The sequence below is a fragment of the Artemia franciscana genome, chromosome 6 (genome assembly GCF_032884065.1).
Source record: "Artemia franciscana chromosome 6, ASM3288406v1, whole genome shotgun sequence".
Classification (NCBI taxonomy): domain Eukaryota; kingdom Metazoa; phylum Arthropoda; class Branchiopoda; order Anostraca; family Artemiidae; genus Artemia; species Artemia franciscana.
The window spans coordinates 35650458-35676277 of record NC_088868.1 but is presented as its reverse complement, the minus strand read 5'-3'; the positions used below and the strand labels follow the sequence as shown (position 1 = coordinate 35676277).

The window sequence follows — 25820 nt, the reverse complement described above, 5'->3', positions numbered from 1 at the left end:
AAAGAATATTAGGTCTAAAAGGAATTTATAATAAATTTAAAAAAGAATATTATTATCATTATTAATCAAAGGACAAGGGTCCTCAAATTCACTTATTATAAGTAGGGACATGACCTCTTTTTCAACCGTAAAACCCTACTAATTGGTAAAAGAATGCATTGTGGTGAAAACCCTATTTTTTTAGGTCCAACAGCAGCATCAAAGTAAGGGACTGTCTTTAATAGTCTCTAACCTTACACTAGTATTGGACTATCAATGTTCTTATAGATTGACAAATAAATCTCGCACAAAAATTTATTTTTTTATTGCTAAGCCTTCAAGCTTTTCAAGAAATATCCAGGGGTAAAATTTCGACATAATTCTAAATAATTATAATTTTACTAACTTCTAGGCTGGTATTATCAGTTTTGCTTTGAGCAGAATGTCCGAGATGGAGGACAAGTCTCGGTGGGCCTGCAACTTCATTACCATAAATTTGAGAGGCAGTGGGGCAGCATTCTTCCCGATTTGTTGGAGGACCGCAGAATGGGTGGAAATTTTGTCATATAAGGGTGCCAATAAAAGGGTGCCATTCTCGCCTCTTTGCATAGTCCTGCTTCTTTGTCAGATGACACAGAATTTCCCTGAAATGGAAACTAAAGTTTAATTTCTTCAAATAACTTGAGCCTTAAAACAAGTCCACAGTTAAATTCACTTCTAGTAGCCCACGCGCCAAGCCCATCATCAATGATTCTGAAATATAGAATAATTTTTTAGTTTCATCATAGTACTTCTTTTTATATTAGAGCTTGGTAAGCCATGCATAATCTAAAAACACATGGGTTCATAAATAATTCCTGCATGATCGAATCAATCACACTTAAAATCGAATCAATTCAACCCTCATATCTTAATTTTAACGAAAATAAGTTATATATTTTTGAGCATTTCATGTGAAGATATAACTAAAAACCATCTAACTTTGCAGTTGTTAAAAGCACCCCCTTTCGTCGAATTATTTAACTCTGTGCCAAACGATACCCACTCACGGTAATTAAGGCCTAAGCTGGATAGTTGCCAGATGGTAATCATTTAATGAACTCTCAGCATAAGCGGAAAAGCAATTTAAAATGCACACAAGGAAAAGCATATATTTTGACGTGATTAAACAAGATTAATTTATCAGTGATAGGGCTTTTTTATGGGGGAAGGGTTAGGTTTCGCTTGAAAATTTTACACAGATTTAATAACTCAAATTTGGCTATAATCTTGCCAACTTTTTTTGGGGGGGGAGGTTGCATCCTTAGCATACATAGGCTTAAGTGTTAGTATCTTTGGAGCAGATCCATTTTAGAAAATTAACTTGCATGTTCCACCCCGAATATCAGACTGATGAAAATACTCGCTAGATACTCTGTTTTATATCCCCGGGGAATAAAGGATACTACTCGGTCCCACTAGAAGAATAAGAGGAGTCCATTGCTCCAAGAAAATTAATAGACGTCTAGACTCTATAATATTTCACTCCTTGATCCTGGAAACAGCGGGAAAATCCTCTGTTTGCTATGAATAAAGCTCTGTGAGTGAAGCTGAAAATATTGAATCATGATCAATTTGGACCATGGCCTTACTTGGGAGGGCCCCGATTGTTTCCCCCTACACCTTTAGGTTTTTAAACAGTCAAAGAAACTATAACGTAACGCGTACTTTGCATCGTGACCAGTAGCCCCCTGAAAAATTTTTCCCAGCCCTCGTGGGTAACTAAACAATCAAAGTAAAAATACTCTCTATTATATAACAAACACCTGCATCTCTTAGAAAATATTCCCTATTACGTAATAAACGCCCGCTTCTTGAAGAAAATTGATAGAACCTGCCTCTTGAGGGATTTACCGTTAAACTTCTTCGTGATCTTAAACCAATGAGGAAAAAAGAGTAGTGGCTATAAACCATATTAAAAATCAATAAGCCCTCTTTACTCCTGCTGAACCCACAGTTTTGATCTTCCTTGTTCTCCCTTGAATACAAGCCTGTATTTCTGGGGGGAAAGTCCAACTTTTTTGTTTCCCAATTAGAGGAATATCTGAGGCCTATATTTCTGTCTTTATTCTTGCCAAAAACAATAACTGAGAAAGAGAGAGAAAAAATAGCTATAGAATCAATCAACAAAATGAAACAAACTTCAATAAGCCCTAATTTTTTGGAAACAAAATTAGAAAGATAACTAAGAATCTGAAGAAATTCAAGTTCTCTTTGAGCCTTCTGGTAAATAAGAATTTAGTACTAAAAGCGGGCAAGGGGGAGGTGGAAACTGATGTTTAAGCCCTTTTGATTCTTAGGCTTATTTCTCGTCTATGCTGCTATTATGAAAGCAAAGAGTGACATTGAATCCTAAAATGAGCAGAATTTATTTCTTAGAGGAGGGGGGCTGTCCCTTTCACATCCCGAATCTCCCCCTTTGTGGTGATAAAAACTTCAGGGGATGCTCATTCGATTGAAAGTTGAAATTTCTCCTCCTTGATATAAGTCGAAAGCAATTGAAGGCCTACGTGCCCCTGTACTAAAACTGTTTATGATATTTGGTCCTTTTGTTACCTTTTAGGGCGTCTGATCGACATTTTGAGGTATGCTCATTAGATCGAAAATTGAAAGTTCTAATTCTTTTTTATAAATCGAAAGTGACTTGAGACCAACCAGACCCTGCCCTAAAACTATTTTTGATATCTGGTCCCTTGGTTACACCTTAGAATATCTGATCGACATTTTGAGGTTCTTTGTCTTTCTGTGGATTTTTTTCTGCGGAGAAATTTTCGATGGGCACAAAACAGTTAAGTTTTCAAAACCATATGCCTGAGAAACAGGAAATTCATATAATTTACAGACGTGGGTGTGTAGCTGGTATCGACGGTTGCTTGGTTGACATCGACGTGTGTGTCATCTCTCGATGGATACAAGAGAATTAATTTCTTCTTTTTTCTCAAGGAAAAAAATATAAGAGGGGACTATTCCCTCCCATAACTGCGCCTCACTTGTATAGTAGGGGCACTGCCTCCTAGTTTGTACTTTTTTTTTCTCAAGTCTTCTTTCTTTCCTTTTCTTTTATCCTGGCCTGCCTCTGATAATGACAATGCAAGGATAGTTTGAAACCTTTTTAATATTTTTTTTTAATCAATGAAAGTTCGGCGTCCTTTAAGTTGGCACCATAGAATTTTAGACTATGAACTTGGGACTTTCTGATTAACAACAAAAAAACAAAACAAATTTCTTCTATAAGGAGGGCCACTGGAAGAGCCGCCCTACCCAAATGTCCCTTTAGCTTTTCGCTCCCAGTGCGCCTCTGTTAGTTCCTAATGATTTCTAGGAAAATTTCCGGTATACACTGCTATTGAGAAAGCAAAGAGTAACATTAAACCATAAATTAGCAGAATTTGTTTCGTATAAAAGGGCATTGCCCTTTCCTCATCCCCAACCTCCCCCTCCAGGTCGTAGAAACTTCAGATGATGCTTTTTTGATTGAAAATTGAGAGTTCTTGCTTTATGTCGACAACGTGGGGAAATTCTCTGGGGGTGGGATTTTTCCGGGAGTATTTTCTGAGGAGAATGCCAGCTCCCACAATTTTGTTAACCTGGGTAAATAGAAAAATCATCACTTTTACTAGACGCAAAATGATCAAAATTGCTCCATTTTACCACATGGGCTAACTTATTTGCCCAATGAGGTAAGAGATCCGTGCACTTTGGTGGAAAAATTAGAGCAAAGGTTTGTACTCCCTGCGTAGGTCACCAATCCACGGTACTCACTTTTCAGCTTTCCCGTCAATCCATAAGAGAAGCCTATCTTTTCAAGTCAGATTTAGCATTTGGGATGATTTTTATGCTTTCCAAATTCTTTTGGGATTAGTTTGAAGAAATTTCCCCCCAACTAAAACTGAGCGAATTCGCCTAAAGATAGGTATTTCAGACGCCCATCCCCGAAATATGTCTTTTGTACTCCCTCAACGCCCCTTCAGTCCCCTTTTCATATAGATCAGACACGTTTGGACACATTCATGTTTTTATGGAATGGGGCAACCGTTATGGGGTTGATAAGTATAAAATATCTCGGAAAGAAAAGCTATACCAGAGCCCCCTCCTCTTCCAGATTACACGCCTAGTTGATACTATCATTGGATGGCATGTTTGTGTGCTGATTTCTATGGCCAAAAATATTTCACATTGGGTAATCATGGTTGGTATTATAATACTGGTAAGAAGTAACTTTCAATTCAAACCAGGCTTGTGTCTCTAGAGACATAATTTGGTAGGGCAGTTTATAGCTTCTTTCCACATAATCTGTTCAGTTAAGCTCAGACACTTTCAATGTGTATGGAATATAGTTTTAATCAAAAATGAGTAAGTTCTTTCCCTGTTTTTGCAATAGCCGTTAATCATTACTGTTACCTTAGGCAATTGTCAGTTAAAGATAATTTTTTTAAAGAGCCTTTTTACCGTTGAAATGCCAACATATTCTACAAATACTTGAAATTATTTTAATAAAAAATAGCAGTGGTGTAGGAATCTCAAGAGGGCTTACAAAATGCGATGTATATTCAGGGATTCTTAATAAACTTCTCAGAAACGATCAAACAGTTCGTGGTAACGAACTGTAGTAAGGAGCGACCCGGCTCAATAGTAACCGAAACTCTAAAAAGTGGGATTTTGGTACCAATAGTTACATCAAAAGAATCGCATTTTAATGCTGATTTTAAATATATAAGTTTTATCAAGATCAGTTATACCCATCAAAAGTTACGAGCCTGAGAAAATTTGCCTCATTTTAGAACTTTAGCGGAAACATTTCCCCCCCTTAGAATTTTAGAAACACCCCCTAAAAGTCATAAAATTTTAACGAAAATCACACCATCAGATTCAGCGTATCAGAGAACCTTATTGTAGAAGTTTCAAGCTCCTATCTACAAAAATGTGGAATTTCGTATTTTTTGCCAGAAGACAGATCACGGATGCGTGTTTATTTGTTTTCTTGTTTTTTTGTTTTTTTCCCAGGGGTGATCGTATCGACTGAGTGGTCCTAGAATCTTACAAGAGGGCTCATTCTAACGGAAATTAAAAGTGCTAGTGCCCTTTTTAAGTGACCAAAAAATTGGAGGGCACCTAGGCCCCCTCCCACGCTCATTTTTCCCCAAAGTCACCAGATCAAAAAAAGACACCCAAAGTCACCAGTAAGGTTTCTTACTGTTTTAAAAAGTAGAGTTAAGAGAAAGGTCAAACTTTAGCGTAAAGAGCGAGGCATTGAGGAGGAAAAGTCCCTTTCATATACGGAGTAATTTCTGTTCGTTTTAAGTTTTAATGTCGCTCCTTACTTACCATTACAAAAACTTGTTTTTTTTATTTAATATCTAACAGGTACATACGTGTTAATTCATTACAGGATGTGGTTCAGATCTGAAACACGTAAAGAATTATGTCGGCATTTAGGGCTACGGTCTCTTCAAAAATGGCTTTATAAATCAAAATTAACCTTTGGATAGCAATGCCTCAAGAAACAGAGTTTATTTTATAAGTTAGCTATTTGAAATAGGGAGTTTTTGGTCCCACAGGTCTCACAGGATATAATAATAATAATAATAATAATAATAATAATAATAATAATAATAATAATAATAATAATAATAATAATAATAATAATAATAATAATAATAATAATAATAATAATAATAATAATAATAATAATAATAATAATAATAATAATAATAATAATAATAATAATAATAATAATAATAATAATAATAATAATAATAATAATAATAATAATAATAATAATAATAATAATAATAATAATAATAATAATAATAATAATAACATTTATTACCCACAAACATACAAAAGTATAAACAGTGGAGTACAAAAAAAAAACAAAGCAAAACGAAAGTACACGTAACTCAACAATAGCAAGCACAACAAAGCTAATATAACAAAGAAAAATAGTATAATAAAATAGACTAACAGATCAGTAGAACAGACGAAGTAAAGCTGCATCGATAACCAGAAATATTTACAAACACAGTAAAGACCGCCGATCAAGTTTCTCATTCATCATGATCATCATTTATTCTCAACCCACAAAGATAACATTATTGAGAAAAGAAAAAGCAAAAAAATTAACAAAACGACCAAAAACTAAACACTTTTCCTACCTCAGGGAGTAAAAAAAAACGAAAAAGAGGGTCATAAACAAATGCGCACATTTTCGTAAACTTTTCAGGGGGAGGGAAATCTGTATTCAACATTAAGGTGTAAAAAAAATCTGAAAATGCAGCCTTTTTCCCAAATAGATACTACGTTATTTAATCATATTCATATTTTTGGTTTTCAATTTTCGAATCTACCATTTTTCATACAAATAAAGGGCAAACAAATCTCTTTATCTTCCTATTAAATAAAAAAACAAGTTTTTTTCAATGAAAGTAAGGAGCGACATTAAAACTTAAAACGAACAGAAATTACTCCGTATATGAAAGGGCCTTTTCCTACTCAACGCCCCGCTCTTTACGCTAAAGTTTTGTACTGTTTTAAAATGTAGAGTTAAGAGAAAGAGTCAAACTTTAGCGTAAAGAGCGGGGCGTTGAGGAGGAAAAGCCCCTTTCATATACGGAGTAATTTCTGTTCGTTTTAAGTTTTAATGTCGCTCCTTACTTTCATTTAAAAAAACTTGTTTTTTTATTTAATTTCTAGGCGTTTTCGAATTAATGCATGTTTTGATCTTGGCTCTCCGCACGTAAAAAATTAAAACGAAATTTGCATATTAATTAATTTCAATTAATCGGAAGATTTTTGAGAAAAAAGGAGCGAGGGAGGAGGCCTAGTTGCCCTCCAAGTTTTTGATTACATAAAAAAGCAACTAGAACTTTTAATTTTTTACAAATGTTTTCATTGGAAAAAATATACGTAACTTACGAATTAACTTACGTAACGACCTTCAATATTCGTATGTTTTCATTGCGTGTTCAACCCTCGTCGATACCTCGCTCCTTACACTAAAGCTTGGATTTTGTCCCAATTCCTTAAGAATAAACTCTTTATCACAAAGGCCGTAGAATAAATAGTTGAAATTACTAAAAATACTTTAGCGTAAAGAGTGAGGTATAACGAGGAAATAAACCCCTCATGTGCGTAATAATTTTTGTTTGTTTTAAGCTTTAATGCTGCTCCTTACTTTCAGTAAAAAAAAAATCCTATTTATTTTTTCATTGTCTTTTCAAATAATGCTAGAAAATCCTGCGCCCTCTTCATTGAAATTCTCTTCCTCCATGAGAAGTTTCATCATAAGAAATATCCTCCCACGTAATCCCCCCCCCCTCAACTCTCTCCACTAAACCAAAAATATCCCCCAGAAAACGTCCGTACACTTCCCAGTAACCATTGCTATATGTAAACACAGGTCAAAGTTTGTAACTTGCAGCCCCTCCCTCTAGGAATGCGGGGCAGTACGTCGTCCCTAAAGACATAGTTATTAGGTTTTTTGACTATAGTAAATAAAATGGCTATCTCAGAATTTTGATCCGGTGACTTTTGGGAAAAAATGAGCGTGGGAGGGGGCCTAGATGCCCTCCAATTTTTTGGTCACTTAAAAAGGGCACTAGAACTTTTCATTTCCGTTAGAATATGCCCTCTCTCGACATTCTAGGACCACTCATTCGATACGATCACCCCTGGGGAAAAAAAAAAACAACAAACAAATAAACACGCATCCGTGATCTGTCTTCTGGCAAAAAATGCGAAATTCCACATTTTGAAGACAGGAGCTTGAACCTTCTACGATAAGGTTCTCTGATACAATGAATCTGATGGTATGATTTTCGTTAAGATTGTATGACTTTTAGGGGGTGTTTCCCCCTATTTTCTAAAACGAGGCAAATTTTATCAGCCTCGTAACTTTTGATGGGTATAACTGATCTTGATAAAACTTATATATTTAAAATCAGCATTAAAATGCAATTCTTTTGATGTAACTATGGGTATCAAAATTCCATTTTTTAGAGTTTCGGTTACTATTGAGCCGGGTCGCTCCTTACTACAGTTCGTTACCACGAACTGTTTGATTGGTTGCCTGTCTTCAATCGCCAATTTTAAATCAAATGACTCGGGAAACTGCAGCAGCGACAGATTTGTTTTTTGTGAGGAGGGAGGGGTGAAAGGTGATCAATTTAACAAGATCAAGACCAACTTCTGTGACCGATTTGCAGAGAAGTTTACATTTAGAGTTTTCCGAATCAATGCTATCCTATATGTCTACACAGTATTTTTTTTTTTTCGTTCTTTTTACTTTTTTTTGTTGATTTCAATAGCATGTGAAACAAAAATCACTACGAACAGGAATTTGGCTCTTTGCTATCTGTAAACCTCTTTGCTATCTGTAAAGGCTCTTTACACCTCTTTGTAAAACCTTCTCTGTAAGAACCTCTGTAAAGACCCTCTGTAAAACCTCTTTGCTATCTGTAAAGGCTCTTTACACCTCTTTGTAAAACCTTCTCTGTAAGACCCTCTGTAAAGACCCTCTGTAAAACCTCTTTGCTATCTGTAAAGGTCTAATGCCTACTGAGTCATTTGCATCTTATTGAAAATTGAATAAAAAACAGGTTTTTTTTAACTGCAAGTAAGAAGCGACATAAAAACTTGAAAGGAACAGAAATTATTCCTCAACGCCCTGCTCTTCACGCTAAAGTTTGACTCTTTCTCACAACTCTATTTTTTAAAACAATAAAAACTTTAGCGTAAAGAGTAAGGCGTTGAGGAGGAGTCAACCCTTCTTACATACGGAATAATTTCTGTTCGTTTTAAGTTTTAGTATCACTCCTTACTTGCAGTTAAAAAAAACTTGTTTTTTTTTATTTAATTTCTTAACGTTTCTGAATTAATGCATGTTTTGATTTTGGGTCACAGCACATGAATAATTAAAACAAAATTTGCATATTATTTTTTTTTTTGCTAAATGATTTTCTCATAGTTTTGATCGGACGATTTTGATAGAAAAAAGGGTTGGGTTATTTAAAATGTAACTAGATTTTTTATTTTTGTACGAACATTTTTATCAGTAATAAACATACGTACCTTACGAATTATCTTACGTGACGAACTTCTATTTTTGTGTATTTTTATTACGTATATGAGGGGGTTCGCCCCTTCGTCAATTCCTCGTTCATTACAGTAAAGCTTGAATTTTGTCCCAAATCTTGTAGAATGACTCCTGAAACGCAAAGGCCTTAGAATAAATAATTGAAATTACTATAAATACTTTAGCCTAAAGAGCAAGGTATTGTGGAGGAGACGAACCCCCTTATATACGTAATATTTTATGTTCGTTTTAAGTCTTAATGCTACTCAATACTTTCAGTTGAAAAAATATTATTTTCTCATTGTTTTTTTAGAGGATGCTAGAAAATCCTGCACTCCCTTCATGGAAATTTTCTTCCCTCATGAAAAATTCCTCTATGGAAAGATCCTCCCACATAACCTCCTCCCCGCGACCCGTTCCCACCCCAACGTGAAAAAGCCCCCTGAAAACGTCTGTACACTTCATAATTAACAATTACTATATGTATACAATGGTCAACGTTTGTAACTTGCAGCCTCTCCCCCAGGGACTGGGGGGAATAAGTCATCCCCAAAGACACGGTTATTAGATTTTCAACTAAGTTGAACAGAATGACTATCTCAAAAATTTTTGTCCAGTGACTTTAGGGAAAAAATGTGTGTGGGAGGGTGCCTCGGTGCCCTCCGATTTTTTGGTCACTTAAAAAGGGTACTAGAACTTTCAATTTCCGTTAGAATGAGCCCTCTCGCGACATCCTAGTACAACTGGGTCGATACGGTCACCCCTGGAAAAAAAAACAAAACAAAAAAAAACAAATAATCACGCATCCGTGATCTGTCTTCTGGCAAAAAATACAAAATTCCACATTTTTTTTATAGGAGTTTGAAACTTCTACAGTAGGGTTCTCTGATACGATGAATCTGATGGTGTGATTTTCGTTAAGATTCTATGACTTTTAGGGGTTGTTTCCTCCCTATTTTCTAAAATAAGACAACTTTTCTCAGGCTCGTAACTTTTGATGGGCAAGCCTAAACTTGATGAAACTTATATATTTAAAATCAGCATTAAAATAAAATTCTTTTGATGTAACTATTCGTATCAAAATTCCATTTTTTAAGAGTTTTGGTTGTAATTCAGCCGGATCACTCCTTACTGCAGTTCGTTACCACGAACTATTTAACCAGATTTGTCTTGAAGGTCCTTGGAAAGATGGTCCTTGATTGTCATTAAATAAAAAAAAACAAGTTTTTTTGAATGAAAGTAAGGAGCGAAATTAAAACTTAAAACGCACAGAAATTACTCCGTATATGAAAGGGGCTTTTCCTCCTCGACACCCCGCTCTTTACGCTAAAGTTTTTTATTGTTTTAAAAAGTAGAGTTGCGAGAAAGAATCAAACTTTAGCGCAAGGAGCGGGGTGTCGAGGAGGAAAAGCCCCTTTCATATACGGAGTAATTTCTGTTCGTTTTAAGTTTTAATGTCGCTCCTTACTTTCATTTAAAAAAACTTGTTTTTTTTTATTTAATTTCTGAAAGTTTTTGAATTAATGCATGTCTGATTTTGGCTCTCCGTGCATAAATTACTAAAATGAAATTTGCATATTAATTCTTTTTTTGGCTAAATGGCTTTCTGTTAGTTTTGATCAGACGATTTTGAGAAATGAGGGGTGGGGAAGGAGGTCTAGTTGCCTTCCAATTTTTCGGTTACTCAAAAAGGCAACTAGATCTTTTAATTTTTAACGAACGTTTTTATTAGTAAAAAAAAACGTAACTTAAGAATTAACTTACGTAACAAACGTACATAACTTACGTAACTTACGTTACATTTTATCCCAATTCTTTAAGAATGACCCCTGAATCAGAAAGGCCGTAGAATAAATAGTTGAAATTATTAAAAAAATTTTTAGCATAAAGAGCGAAGTATTTATCTCCCCCTAAATACCTCGCTCTTTATGCTAAAGCATTTTTAGAACCCTTCATATGCGTAATAATCTCTGTTCGTTTTAAGTTTTAATGCTTCTTCTTACTTTCAATTGAAAAAACTTTTTCATGTTTATATTTTCATTGTTTTTTTTATAGTAATGCTAGAAAGTCCCGCGCCCTTTTCATTGAATTTCTCTTCCCCCATGAAATACTCCTCCAAGGAAAGATCCTCCCATATAGCCCCCTCCCCTGAACCCCACACCCAAACCAAAAAAATCCCCCTGATAACATCAGTACACTTCCCAGTAACCATTACTGTATGTAAACATTGGTCAAAGTTTGTAACTTGCAGCCCCTCCCCCAGGGACTGTGGGGGGTAAGTCATCCCCAAAGACATAGTTATTATGGTTTTCGACTATGCGGAACAAAATGGCTATCTCAAAATTTTGATCCGTTGACTTTGGGAAGAAAATGAGCGTGGGAGGGGGCCTAGGTGCCCTCCAATTTTTTTGGTCACTTAAAAAGGGCACTAGAACTTTTCATTTCCGTTAGAATGAGCCCTCTTGCAAAACTCTAGGACCACTTGGTCGATACGATGACCCCTGGGAAAAAAAAAAAAAAAAAACAAAAAAACAAATAAACACGCACCCGTGATTTGTCTTCTGGCAAAAAATACGAAATTCCACATTTTTGTAGATTGGACCTTGGAATTTTTTCTATAGGGTTCTCTGATACGCTGAATGCGATGGTGTAATTTTCGTTAAGATCCTATGACTTTTAGGGGGTTTTACCCCCTATTTTCCAAAATAAGGCAAATTTTCTCAGGCTCGTAACTTTTGATGACAAAGACTGAATTTGATGAAACTTATATATTTAAAATCAGCATAAAAATCCGATTCTTTTGATATATCTTTTAGTATCGAAATTCCGTTTTTTAGAGTTTCGTTTACTATTGAGCCGGGTCGCTCCTTACTACAGTTCGTTACCACGAACTGTTTGATGATATGGTCATTGGGAAGAAGTAAAAAATTAAACTGAACATTTAATATATAATAATATCAATCCCTGAAAGTTCAGCAGTTTAAGATTATATTTCAGTGTAGTTTCTTTTTTTTTAATGTTACATGTACAAAAGAAAATATTTGTAATAAAATTAGTTTTTAGTGAAGTACAGATGACGCAGTGGGCTTTAGACTTTTACAGCTAGGGAAGGAGGCAGTACCCAAACTCTTGTTTGTAGTGACTTTTGTTTGTTCAAGTTTGATTTTAACCTAGCACATTTTGACTATTTGTTTTCTGTGATATTTGTCTACTTTCTGTTCATTTTGGGTTTCATTGATTCTTTAACACTAAGTTCTGATCATTTTGAGTGTGAGATCGTCATCGGTAGAAATACTAAAGTATTAAAATTAAAACTAACCTATTTATACAAAACAAAATAATTAACTTTCAGTCAAATCACTAGAGTTTTCTTGCAGAGCTGAATGACAGAGTTCATTCAAAGCCTTGAGATGTAAATTTTCTTCTTTAATAGTGTCTAACTGTAAAATGAATTTCCAATGAAGGTGGCAAAGTCTTTTGTGTCTTCTAATTGTAAAAAAAATGTTGACTTTATAATTATATAAATTATATTTTACATTTATAATTATTGATTGGTCTCATCTCCCCATATATAAGACGTAATTTCGACCCGTTTTCAGGGGTTTTCACTTTTGTACTTGTTTTCACTGTCCAAATAAATAGACTTACCCTCATTTGAAAATTTATTTACCCTTACCTAGGTCTTACTAGTTCTTTACCTAGGTCTTTACCCTTACCTAGGTCCTTACTAGGTCTGGGATACCTAATTTAAGATTAAATTAAATTAAATCTAAATTTAATTAAGGCACTATTTGCAGCGAGATTTTGCAAATTATCACAGTCTGAACTTGTCTCATTTACCGCCATAACCAGTTTCATTTGCAACCGCAATAGCAGCAATATTAGTAGCAGCCATTACCCATTCCTAAAATATTGCAGATAGGCCTTTTTGATTGCTTGGAGATTCACATAGTTCCTTTGATATAGCTCAACATTTCCCTCAACGTTTCCCTAAATTTTGACTCAATACCTTTCGCCTTTTTGTACATACCAGGATCAATATCCCCGCTTTCCTAATGATAAATTCTGGATCTAAGAAACTGAAACAATTGCTTAATTTACATTCCTTGTCCTGGGTACTGTGGGGGCATGCCATCCCCAGAGGCTTAGCTATTAGACGCTTTGACTATTCAAAACAAAATTACTTTTTAATATCTCTATCAGTATTAAGGAGAAAATCTAAAAGGGCAAGGGAGACTAGACAGACAGACAGACTGGTCTTTCTGTCTGTCTGTCTTTCTGGTAAAGACTTTCTTTCTGGTCCATTTTCAATATACCTTCCAGCATGTCTTTATAGTTTCAACTTAATACCATTAGTCTTTGCTTAGAGTTTGCTGTTGTACTCTTCCGAAAACCCTCATGCATTCCAAGAACCCTCCTGTGCCACTATTTTGTTCACCTCGCTCTCAGTATTTCCTAAAAATTATCCATTAATATTATTAGCCTTTTTGGAGACTCAGGAACGAAAATGCCACCTTTCCCTAATAACCAGCTTTGGATATCAGCTATGGGCAAATTATGCAACTCTTAACACTTGCCCAAGGGGCTTTGAGGGTTAAGTCATTCCAAAATGTATAAGTATTATTTTTTATGGCACTTGGTACTCACCAAGTGACATATAGCGATCGCAATTTCTGTCCGTCGGTCTGTCGGTCGGTCCCGGTTTTACTAGTTCGGGCAGTTCCAGATAAGCTAGGACGATGAAACTTGGCAGGCGTATCAGGGACCAGACCAGATTAAATTAAAAATAGTCGCTTCCCCGATTCGACTATCTAGGGGGGGAGCGAGCGAACGATATAATTGAGAAGAATTTTATTTGCCGATAAAAGAAATGATTGGTGTTCTTAAGTGTGCCTTGCTGTTCTAGTGGTACAATTCTTGCTTAGGGGCTAAGAGGTCTAAGGTTTGGATCTCGGACCACCCTAATTTTTACACGAAGAAGATCCAAAACTAGATAAGTGATCAATATAGCAATCAATGAAAGTTGGCAGGCGTATCAGGGACTGTCATATAAGTACCGTGCCTTAACCAATTGCGCCACTGGAGCTTTCGTATCAGGGACCAGATCACATTAAATTAGAAATAGTTTCTTAACCAATTCGACCATCGGGGGGGGGGAGGAGTGGAAGGACGGTTAATTCGGAAAAATTTGAAAAAATTAGGTTCTGGACGTGCTAGGACGATGAAAATTGGTAGGCGTGTCAGGGACCTACACAAATTCACTTGATAGCAGTCATTTACTTGATTTGACCATCTGGAGGGGGCTGGAGGGAGGAGCAATCGTGAAAATTGAGATATGTTTATCTCACGAATGGATGATCGGATCTTAATGAAACTTGAAATATAGAAAGATATCATGTTTAAGATGCTCCATTTTCAATTCAGACATTGGACATTGGAAAATGGGAATCTTGGAAAATGCTTAGAGTGAAGAGATCGGGATGAAACTTGATGATAAGAATAAGCACAAGCTCTAGATACGTTATCGACACAACCAGACTAGATCCGATCTCTTTGTGAGAGTTGGGGGGATTTCTAGTGCTTTGGCGAGTTTGAGAATAATCACAAGCTCTTGATGCGTGATTTACATAAGCGGAGCGGATCCGATCTCTCGTCCCGAGTGCCATATGGGCTCTTAGCTCTCGTTTTACTTTATCGTCTATTTTGAACTAGATGGCTATTCCAAAAATGTGAATGGATATGTGAATGGATTGCTTAGTTTACAATCCTTATACTGGGGCCAAGGGGGCATTGCATCAGCGGAACCTTAGTTACTAGGCCTTTTGAGTGTTTTGAACAAAACCACTTTTTAAAATTTTCACTAGTGATTAGGAAAGAGGGCATCTATAAATGGCAAGGGGTTAGTTACCCTCCAATAGACCTATTTTAGATCTATTTTAATAGATCTAAAAACTTTAGCCTAAAGAGCAAGGTATTGAGAAGGAACAACCCGATAATACGATATAATTTCTGTTCATTTTCAGTTTTAATGTTGCTCCTTACTTTCAATTAAAAACTTATTTTTTATTTAATAAATGTACAGATCTGATTTTATAAATGGATCAAGTGCAAAATTACTGAACCACGTAACCTGACAAATAAAAGAAAAAAAATAAATACGATTCAACTTTTACTCAAATATCCTTTTATATACAGTCGAACAATATCTGGTATTAGAATGCGCTAAATTGAGAAAAGAAGAAAATAAAAGAGGTTACAATCAGCAAAAAATCTAAAAATTTATGGCACCAAAAAAGTGTTGCCAAATTTATTTAATTAATTTTGGTTTTTATTTTCACGATTCAACATGACAACACTAAAGAAAATATCATACTGCTCTAATTATACTATTATTTTTAAACAACCAAAAGAAACACTTTATAAGGTAAGAATAAATCTGACGAGGTTCTAGGGAGAAGCAATTTTTTTTTTTATTTGAAGTTTGTGGTATTTGGAACTTGCAAAGGATACTGAGAAAATGAAGAAATGCAAACTAATATTAAAATAGAAGCTTGATATTGTTGCAATATCATTATAAGAATTCTATATCGCTTTAAAGGGCAACCGTTTAAAAAGCAGGGGGGAGAATGCGAACGTGATATTTTGTAGCTCATTCACCCTGACATATTGTTTCTTTTAATAGAAGTTTCAACCAGATTTAGGTAAAACGCAATTTAATACAATTTAAATCTTTCAGATTACTTGGACACGGAGCCTTTATGTTCCAATAGTTCCAATAGCTCAAATTCACAATACTTTAGCTTTGAAGAATATCCAGAGGAAACCCAAAGGAAAAGGTGTCTTACAAAAGAGGGATTAGAACTTTTAAAACAGTGGCTGTCTGAACATATATATGATCCATACCCAACAGAGTTAGAAAAAAAAAGTTTGGCGCAACTATCCGGCTTATCGATGCTACAGGTAAGCAGGTAGTCAAAAATTATGCTTTTGGATTTATTTTACCCATTTCGACTTATTTTATCCATATTTTGTTAAACTGGATTTTTCAAGTTGGGTATTTTTTAAGCGCCATTACCATATTCCAATTTTTGTTTTAGCCCAATTGGAGGAACTTGTTTGCAAAATTGTGACAGAGCAGATTCGTCCCCTGTAGTGGCACATGTCGATAAAGCAAAATCATGGGCGATTTTAGCATTGCTTTTTTTCAAGAAGGTAAATTATGGTATTGGCTAGTCTTAGTAATTATAAAAATGCTGCAACCTTTTTGTTGGACTTGTAATATGATTTGATGAAAACAAGTTGAAGCTCAGTTTTTATAAGATACCAGTGCGAATAAGCAATAACGGGGTGACAGAATAGGGGTGTGAAGTCGTCACCCCAGAATGGGGTGAAGTCGTCTTACCTGAGCCATCACGGAGAATTTAGGTATTTTCCAACTAACTAACCAGCAATGCCTTATACGTAATTACCTCCCCTGCGGTGATATAATCGGGGTTTTGGATGAAGTCCTGAATTAGTAATTAATGTGTCGGCTTGGTGCTAATTTACAAACCCCAGGTAAAGATATGGTATTTTTAATAGGGTATTCCAAGACCCAGGTCGGTAAAAATAGGGATAGATGGTGTCCTAACCTCGGTAAAGACTAAGCATCCTAGCCTATGGTATACTGACCAAGGCACAGTTATGGTTACAGATACTTCTTTTCCACCTTTTCCCCCGGTATCTCTTTTTTTACTTATGTTGTTACATAATTCAGTAGCAAGCAGGCGTGATTCATTTCACATAAACTCTGAAACATTGAAATTATGCATTAGTATAATCATCGTGTCACTTTTCCGTTTTAAATCATGGGTGCCAAATCGCCAATTCAATTGAATTAAGAAATTTTAGCCTGAATCCAATTGCTCCCTTTTATTTATCAATTTAAAAAAAGATGTATATGAAGAAATGAAGATGAATATGAAGAAAGATAATTTAGAAAGCTCAAGTTTGGGAAAACTGTTCTTAGGTCTATGATGAATGAGAAACGACTTGACTACCTGCTGACACTCTTCTATAAAAGGGTTTTTTGGATCAGTTCGACCCGTCTTAAATAGTTCAAAAGCGGAAAGGAATGAAAATTCAGCTAATGTATCTCTAATTATCATTGTACACATATTATGCGATATTCGGATATTACATTCTATTTAAAAGTCACTTTTTTAATTTGATGAAAATATAGTAGTGATTCGGTAAAATCTAATAGCTCCCCGGTAATTTTTTAGATCGGTAAAAATCTAATACGGCTACTACTATTACTGCTCCAACTACTAATTCTTGTGCAGTAACTACTAAGACTAAGAGTGTTAAGGTAAATATTTGAGGATAGTTGATTGGGAAATTGAGTTAAATCAAAACATACCATGTGCAAACAGATCGTCTTCCAGGGCATCATAAGGGGAATGTTCAACTGACCAAAGGGCAATATCATACTGCATACTACTACAGTTAGTAGTGCTAATGAAAGTGGGACTAGTACTACTGCTAATTCTACTATCATTATTACTACTAATACTACTACTACCACTACTGTTAGTACGACTACTAAGACTCGTACTACTGCCACTATAACTACTGCTACTAGAGCTAGTGGTATGAAAGTGAAAACTTCAGGGGATGTTGAGGGGGATGATAAACTAAATACTGCCGAAAAATTTTTCTAGTGCAAATCTACCATAAATCACCATCAGTAAATAAATAAACACCAAAACAAACATTACCAAGTTTAACCCAAACAAGCAGAAACTAAGAGAAGGAGTTCCACTTACACACTGTGTGCCTCTTCAAGACTAGGACATGATCCGCTCTCTATTGGAAAAAAAATACATTTTAAATGCTTTCACTTTTTTAGCTTAAATAAATACAAAATTATTAAGACATTCAGAAACAAACATAAAACTGTCATATGTATAAAACTGTCAATTCATATTCATTTTTTTAGTAATCTTGGTTGTTATTATTATTTATTTTTGACCCACTATAAAGAGGCATACTATGTGTAGTAGCATGAAGAAAAACACATACAAATACAATGCAAATCAAAATAGAAATCACAAGAAAACCAGTTGCAGAGTAAGAAATAAAAATAAGACACTAAATTAAAAGAGGAAAACATAAAAGGAAAGAAGAAAAAGCTCAAAACCTGCAGAATCTAATAAGGCAGTAATGTAGAGAAATAAGTCATGCATAAACCCAAAATCAATCCAATTTATTTATCCCTTAGTTCTATGACCTTATTTCAGCCCTATAACATTATACCTATTATACCTTATTTCAGCCCTAGGAATGAGGCATGGACGGATGATAGATAGACTTATCTATCAACAAATGAACAGTCACGAAGCAAGCTGTCTTTTTACTCAGTCTTTACAATACTAAAAAACATGGTGACAAAAGAGAGATAAACAAACAAACAAATAAAGGAAAAAAAATACCACAGAGAAATACGGATACAAGCGGCATTTGAAAGCTTTCTGTGTACTTCCAATTTTACAGTACTATCAGGAACAAGAAATTTGTTAATAAGAACTCGGTTTTATTTCAAAGAAGGAAGAAACAACAAAAATTTACTATATGCGAATCATTTTTCATTAAAATCTACTTTTTTGCAATAGAAGAACTACCCCCCCCCCCACAGCACCCATATTGCACTGTTAACCCTAAAATTTCCCTTTCAGTGGGATATAATAGATTAATTTCTGGTTCTAAATCGCTATGAACATAACCTGAGCCTAAAACGTACGTTTGAGGCTTCAGTCTTCTTCCCCCCATCCGCTACAACACTACAGATTAAAGTTAATCTGTATTTTCAGATATACGTGCTTTTTGCATTACTAAGTAAAAAACAGTGCTACTTTATATCTGCGGTTTCGAAGGTTTTGGCCCCTCCCCCCGAAAAATATTCCTGCGTACGTGCCTGCATGAAGCATAATTTTTGTTTTCCACATTTTTGTAAGGACAAAGTTGTGTAAAGCTTTGCGTTGTGCCGATTTTCGTGCTACTGTAAACTAAATATAGCTATACAGGGAAAGCAGTTCGTCCTCGTCTAGGTTGGGAGGATATCATAAATAAAGATTTAAAGGAAACGGAAACTTCCTGGGAGAGTGTAAAGAGGGAGGCTTTGAATAGATTGGGTTGGAGGAGGAGCGTGCGTAGGTGTGTTGGCCTCAGGCAGCTTGGTGCTAGGGTGAGTTATTAGTAGTAGTATCAGTAGTAGTAGGGAGTTCTTTCCGCTAGCTTTATCCTGGGATCTAGATAAGAGCATTATTCATCTCAAACATGTGTCAGGGAGGGAAGGAGAAATGGCCTGCTTTCCTCACCTCCTGAATTTCCTTCATCTTTAGGTCACTAAGGATTTCCTAAGCAATTTTAGGTATTTTCACTGGTATTGAATTGTCTGGAGAATATTTCCCTAAGGAGGGTATTTCTCCGTGGAGGTTGTGCTAGATCTTCCAGGATTGTTTCAAAAATGATAAGAAATTAAATTTTAAAATAATTTTTTCAACTGAAAGTAAGGAGCAATATTTAAAATTAAAATGAACAGAAATTATTACGTATGTGTAGGGGGTTGCCTCCTGCTCAACACCACGGTCTTTATGCTAAAGCTTTTTCGTATTTTTAAAAATGCTTCTTATTATTCTAATTCAACGACCCTTGTGTTTCAGGAGTCATTCTTAAAGAATTAGGACAAAATTCAAGCTTTAGCGTAAGGAGCGAGGTGTTGAGGAGGAGGCAACCCCCTACAAATACCTAATTATTTCTGTTAGTTTTTAGTTTTAATGTTGCTCCTTACTTTTTCTTATAGTTTCTGATAGTTGTTTATATAATCCCAGGAAATTTGGTCCCACCTCCACGGAGAAATACCCTCCTTACGGAATCATCCTCCAGGCAATCCCGATGACTCAAGACAATAACCCTCAACAACTTCACCCGTAAAATTCCCATGAAAAATTTCCTAAGGAGAAAACCCCAGCAGAAAATTTGTCCCCCTCCCGCCCTGAAATGTGTGCGTGCTTCCCAATAACAAATACTATACGTAAACAATTGGGAAACTTTATAACTTAAAGACCTTTCCCCTGAGGCTGTGGGGGTCATGTTATATCCAAAGACACAGTTATTGGGCCTTTCAACTACGATAAATGAACTTGGTATCTCAAAATTTCAATCGAATAATTTGGGGAGGAAAAAGGGCGAGGGTGGAGGCCTAGCTGTCCTCCAATCGTTTTAGCCACTAAAATGGGCACTAGAACTTGTCATTTCCCTTTGAATGAGCCCTCTCAAGATATTCTAGGACCATTGGGTCGATGCGATCATCCCTGGGGAAAAAAACAAATAAACGCGCATCCGTTATCTTTCTTCTGGCAAAAAGTATAAAACTCCACATTTTTTAGACACGTTTTTTAAGAGCTTGAAACCTATCAAGTAAGGTTTTCTGGTGCGCTAAATTTGATGGTATGATTTCCATTAGGGTTCTATAGCTTTGGTAGTGTTTCCACCTTTTTTTCTAAAACCAGGCAAATTTTGCCAGGCCCGTAGCCATTAATGGGTAAAATTAAATTTAATGAAATTTACATATCTGAAATCAGAATATTGAGTCAATTCTTTTGATATATCCATTGGTATTAAAATTCTATTTTTTTAGAGTTTCGGTTACTATTGAGCCGGGTATTGCTCCTTACTTATAGTTCCTTCTCACGAACTGTTTGAAAGGTCTTCTTACGTCTTATGGCAGTCTATAAAACCACCAAGAGGACGGCCCCCCTCGTATCTGAATTTTCTTTCACCTTGGAGTCACTAACGATTTCCTAAATAATTTTATGGATTTTTATACAATTTCCCTATTTTTGTCACCTATTTTGAAGTTCGCATCTCACAAAATGAAAATGTTTGTTGCCAAAATGTGGCCATAATATTGATACACATGATGTTGAATTTTATTAGCCAATCTTTGAGCTTCCAGCCTATACTTTTTTCTCCAATCATGGGCGATACTTAAGCAAACTTCTATAACACTTCTATACTTCTATACACCTGTACAAGAATGCTTGTGTGAACGTAATTACTTTGATACTTTGACAAAATATTGGATAAGCCCTTTTGGTTTTGGCAAAATCATGAACCCAATCCTAGCGAGGGTATTTAGTTCTTCTTTTCCAATATTCTTGCTCTTTTAAAATAACGTTTTGTCTTATACGCCAAAACATCATTGGCCCACACGTCAGCTCTTTTAAAACAACGTGAGGTCTTTGGCTCATACGTCCAAACGTCTTTGGCCCATACGTTGGCTCTTTCTGCAATCTTTTCTTGAATTTTTTTTTAGCTACTTTTAATTAAATTGAATTACAGAAGGGATTGAAACGCATGAACTTTCGATCCCCTCGTTAAAGACTTCGCTTGTATAAAACAAGGCGTCTTCAACCCTAAGAAAGCAAAAATAGAGAATTTGAAAAATACAAGAATTTGAAAATACGAGAATACAAAATACAAAAATGTGTATAAATACAAACTAAAATAGCCTTATAATCAAATAAAATCTAAAACCAAGAAATAAAAAGGACAACTATCTATATCTAGAATTTTTGCAACTTTGACTGTGAGCAATAGAGCTCACACCTGACTCGTAAGCAACTATAACCAGAGTTGCTTCAACGAGAACACTAAAGCGCCTGGTTAAGATACAATAAAATGAATATGAAATTAATTATTCTGTTGCGAAATAATCCTACTGCTAGCTACTACTGATGCAAGTCCCCAAGGTCTTGTAATTAATCTAATCCCCAGGTGATTTTGTAAAACTTTCTTTAGGACAACGTTTCCTATTACCTGTATCTCTATTTATTGAAATATTAGCAAGAAAACGTTGTTTTTTTGCTTCAATTGCCTCCCTAGCCAACTGTGCAACACACTATCATAAGAAATGGCCTTGGCATCTAAATAGTACGAAATTATCTGGGTTATAGAAAATGTGTTCTACTAAGGCCGAAACAAAAAGTTTCAGGTGGCTTATTAAATTTTAGAGCTTTATCTATTGAGTTGCGATGCTTAAAAAAAGCTGTTGGTGAGTTCGGCCGATATAAAAACATCCACACGAACAAGGAATACTATACACACCACTACCCAAATTACCACGAGTCAAATCCTTCCCAGAATTAAGGATACTACTTAATGGTCTAATCAGCTGAAAGCACATCTCAATATTATATTAGCGTAAAATCTGTATTCTTATTCTGCTAATTCTTATTCTTATTCTGCTTTGTTCGCCGTTTGCTATCACGCAATTCTTATTCTGCTAATTCTTATTCTTTCTAATTCTTATTCTTATTCTGCTTTGTTCGCCATTCGCTGTCACGCAATTATTATTCTGCTAATTCTTATTCTTTCTAATTCTTATTCTTATTCTGCTTTGTTCGCCGTTTGCTATCACGCAATTCTTATTCTGCTAATTCTTATTATTTCTAATTCTTATTCTTATTCTGCTTTGTTCGCCGTTTGCTTTCACGCAATTCTTATTCTGCTAATTCTTATTCTGCTTTGTTCGCCGTTTGCTATCACGCAATTCTTATTCTGCTAATTCTTATTCTTTCTAATTCTTATTCTGCTTTGTTCGCCGTTTGCTATCACGCAATTCTTATTCTGCTAATTCTTATTCCTTCTAATTCTTATTCTGCTTTGTTCGCCGTTTGCTATCACGCAATTCTTATTCTGCTAATTCTTATTCTTTCTAATTCTTATTCTTATTCTGCTTTGTTCGCCGTTTGCTATCACGCAAGAAGATTTAATATTGAATACAATACACAGAATGTTATCTATGGGGAGGGGCACTCCTCCCAGTTTTATGAGCCAGCCAGTAAAAACTTAAGGCGATAAAATAGATACGAGAAAAGTTGTTTTTATTTCATTAGCTCAATTTTTCTTTTACCAACGAAAGAGTTTAACAGAAATCAATTAATATGCAGGCAAATTAATCTTAAAAAAGACTGGTCTCAAACAGTAAAAAATAATGAAATAATCTTAATGCCAATATCAGGCTAACTTGTAGGCAGGACCGTATCCAGGATTTTTTCGGGGAGGGTGAAGGGGTATAGAAGTATTTGTTTCTGGAGGGGGTACAACAAGCTTTAAAACCGCAGGGAAATTCGTTTGTATTCATTTTTGGTATATTTATACAAGTCGGACAAACATTTCAAGGGGGGGTCAAGCCCCATAAATCCCCCTGGATACTGCCTAGTCTGTAGATGATAATGACCATCCGGTCAATAATATTCACCTCCTTACCCCTACCCGTACCCCGCGCTTTTTGGCTAGTGATGCCTCTGTATTGCAACCCCAGGGGCGTAGCTCCAGCCTATTTATTGGAAGGGGGCAAGAGGATTCTACATCCAAAGAGTCAAGGGGCATGGGCTAAGCAATAATGATTTACCAAATTATTGAAGGGGAACTCCCCCCCCCCAACCGAGGCTACTGGGTATCCTTAGTAATATGTTTGCCTTCTCCATCCCCAAAACAGTCATGATTCGTCAATGGTTATATGAACTGTTAAAGCTTAATCTGGTGCAAAGATTACCCTGGTGCATGAAAACTTGAATAATCTGGTGCAATGATGCTAGCTGCACCTTCTGGTTGAACTTCGTTGAAGTAAGGATGCTAGGGCTGTTTTAAAAAAGTTAAAAAAAAATATTATTAGTTTTAATTCTCACATTTTGGTGTAAGTTTATAGATATATTTTTTTTATTTCTCGTGTTGTGCTGAAGACGGCCCTTGGATATAGGGTCGAAATATCCACTGAATTGATTTCCACTGTCTTAAAAAAAATTTCCCCATTGTTTCTACTTTGTGTTTGTTCAATAATAAAAGTACGACTTGATTCTTCTCAGAGAAAGCGAATTCAACCAATTTTTATGTTCGCTTTCAGTTTAATTCAATATTGATTCATTTTATTGATCATGTTGGTGATTTAATTCAAATGATAGCTAAATCAGTGATTCTTAGCAGAAACTATCGTTCCCAGGACCAAAGCTGGAGGAAGGGATGCCCCTTCCTCCAGCTTCCCTTCCTTCCTGGAGGAAGGGATGCGTATTATATTGATAGGAAATATTGTATTGCAGATACAATGTACCACGGTGAAACGTGGCGACTCACGGTTACTACTGACAAGGATAAAGTAGGGGATAACTAATTTATTACTAGAATAACGTGTCAATCGATCCCCATCTCAAGGAGACGATTCCATATGTTTGAACTCTATTCTGTTACCTATCATTTCCAAGTTCAATAAATAATGTTACTGTTTCAACCACCAATGTTTCTAACTCAAACCTTCCTCTACTATATTTTACAAGGACAGAAATATACATTTTTCGGCTTCGTCGTTAATCGAATTAAAAAAGAATGTAAAGGACATAATGTTCAAAGTGATCCGAGCAATATTTTTCTTGAAAGAAATCGGTAGACGAAATTTTTCGGCTTATAGTAACTGAACAATATTCAAAATTTTTTCCCACCAATTTTACCTGAATTAAATTGATAAGCTTCTTGCAAACCCATTCTAACATTTATTTTTTTGATTTCAGATTAACTGTTGGTTCATGGAGGTTCAAGAACATCGTCAGACGTCGACCCTATTTAACCTTTCAAATACTACTGGTGAGTCATCACCATATAACTCTTATTACGAGTCATTAGCAACCAGCAACTACGAAGTGCCAACCACTAACTATTACGAGTCACCAACAAAAACTAATTATGTTGAATCTCAAATGGAGCCCTCATACTCACAAGGAAACCCTAATGGATATGCATTTATTGAGTCTAATGTTCCTCGAGAAAATTTTGAAACAAGGTTAGGTCAATGCGAAGGTCAATGTCGATGTCGTGGAGCCACCGAATTGGAAGCAATATTTAATCAACCATATATTGCTGATGAATCATCGTCGTACAGCTCTTATTACGAGACATCAGCAACCAGCTATTCCACCAGTACCACCAGCTGGTCACCAGTAACCGATTCAATACCGACTTCTAACGTTTATGCGTTACCAACTACTAATTATGTCGAACCTCAAATAGACCCTTCATATTCACTATACGATAGTAGATATCCATCAAGTGGATTTCGTGTTCCCCAAGAAAATTTGGAACCAAGGATAAGCCCACCTCTAATCCCCCCCGATGAGCTTCTCAATTACAACTTTATATCTCATTGATAATTTATTAGTAAATGACCCCTCTTTATAATTTAGTGACTAAAAATGATCAATAATAAAATATTCTTTTATGAATTGTAGTATGTATGAATTTTGGAACAGTGAAAACGTCAGATCAAATGTCATTGAATTAGCTGAAAGGATTAACAGAATTTATTGAATGAAAAAATGTACCGAAGGGTGATTCGATACATCGTGATCAAATAGTCCTCTTTTACACTACACTCCCATTGAATTTCATTCAGTTCTTCCCTTTCAGTCAAGCAATCTCATATGAAGAGCTGGAAGAATTTTTCTAATCCTTATTTGAAGGTAGACTGGATTGACATGAAACATTTTAAACAAAATATTTGAGGGAGCAAAAACTCCTCTACTGAAATTCAATTTAAACTGATATTCTGCTTCAGTTTTTTTTTCTTGATTTTTTCACAATAATACGTTATTCGTCTTATTAAGGGGTGTCGTCCTCTGACACATTACCATTTGAA

General features: G+C 35.5%; 1 protein-coding gene and 1 long non-coding RNA gene across 2 annotated transcripts; one reads left to right on the top strand and one right to left on the bottom strand.

The window, feature by feature from the left end:
- Positions 1 to 391: 391 nt before the first annotated feature.
- On the bottom strand, positions 392 to 17941 carry LOC136027867 (uncharacterized). The gene is made up of 3 exons (XR_010617679.1): positions 17899 to 17941; positions 9088 to 9223; positions 392 to 623 (listed from the first exon to the last, which is right to left on the bottom strand). It is a non-coding gene; the product is annotated as an uncharacterized LOC136027867 (long non-coding RNA).
- LOC136027866 (homeobox protein TGIF2LX-like) lies at positions 4254 to 25407 on the top strand. The gene is made up of 3 exons (XM_065705282.1): positions 4254 to 4371; positions 15828 to 16051; positions 24700 to 25407. The coding sequence occupies exons 1-3, from the start codon at positions 4368 to 4370 to the stop codon at positions 25330 to 25332; spliced, it is 861 nt and encodes a 286-aa protein (XP_065561354.1). The 5' UTR covers positions 4254 to 4367; the 3' UTR covers positions 25333 to 25407.
- The last annotated feature ends 413 nt before the right edge of the window (positions 25408 to 25820 follow it).

Coding starts and splice junctions, on each gene's coding strand:
- LOC136027866 (XM_065705282.1), top strand. Junction 16,052..24,699: donor CCGGCTTATCGATGCTACAG/GTAAGCAGGTAG, acceptor TTTTGATTTCAG/ATTAACTGTTGGTTCATGGA.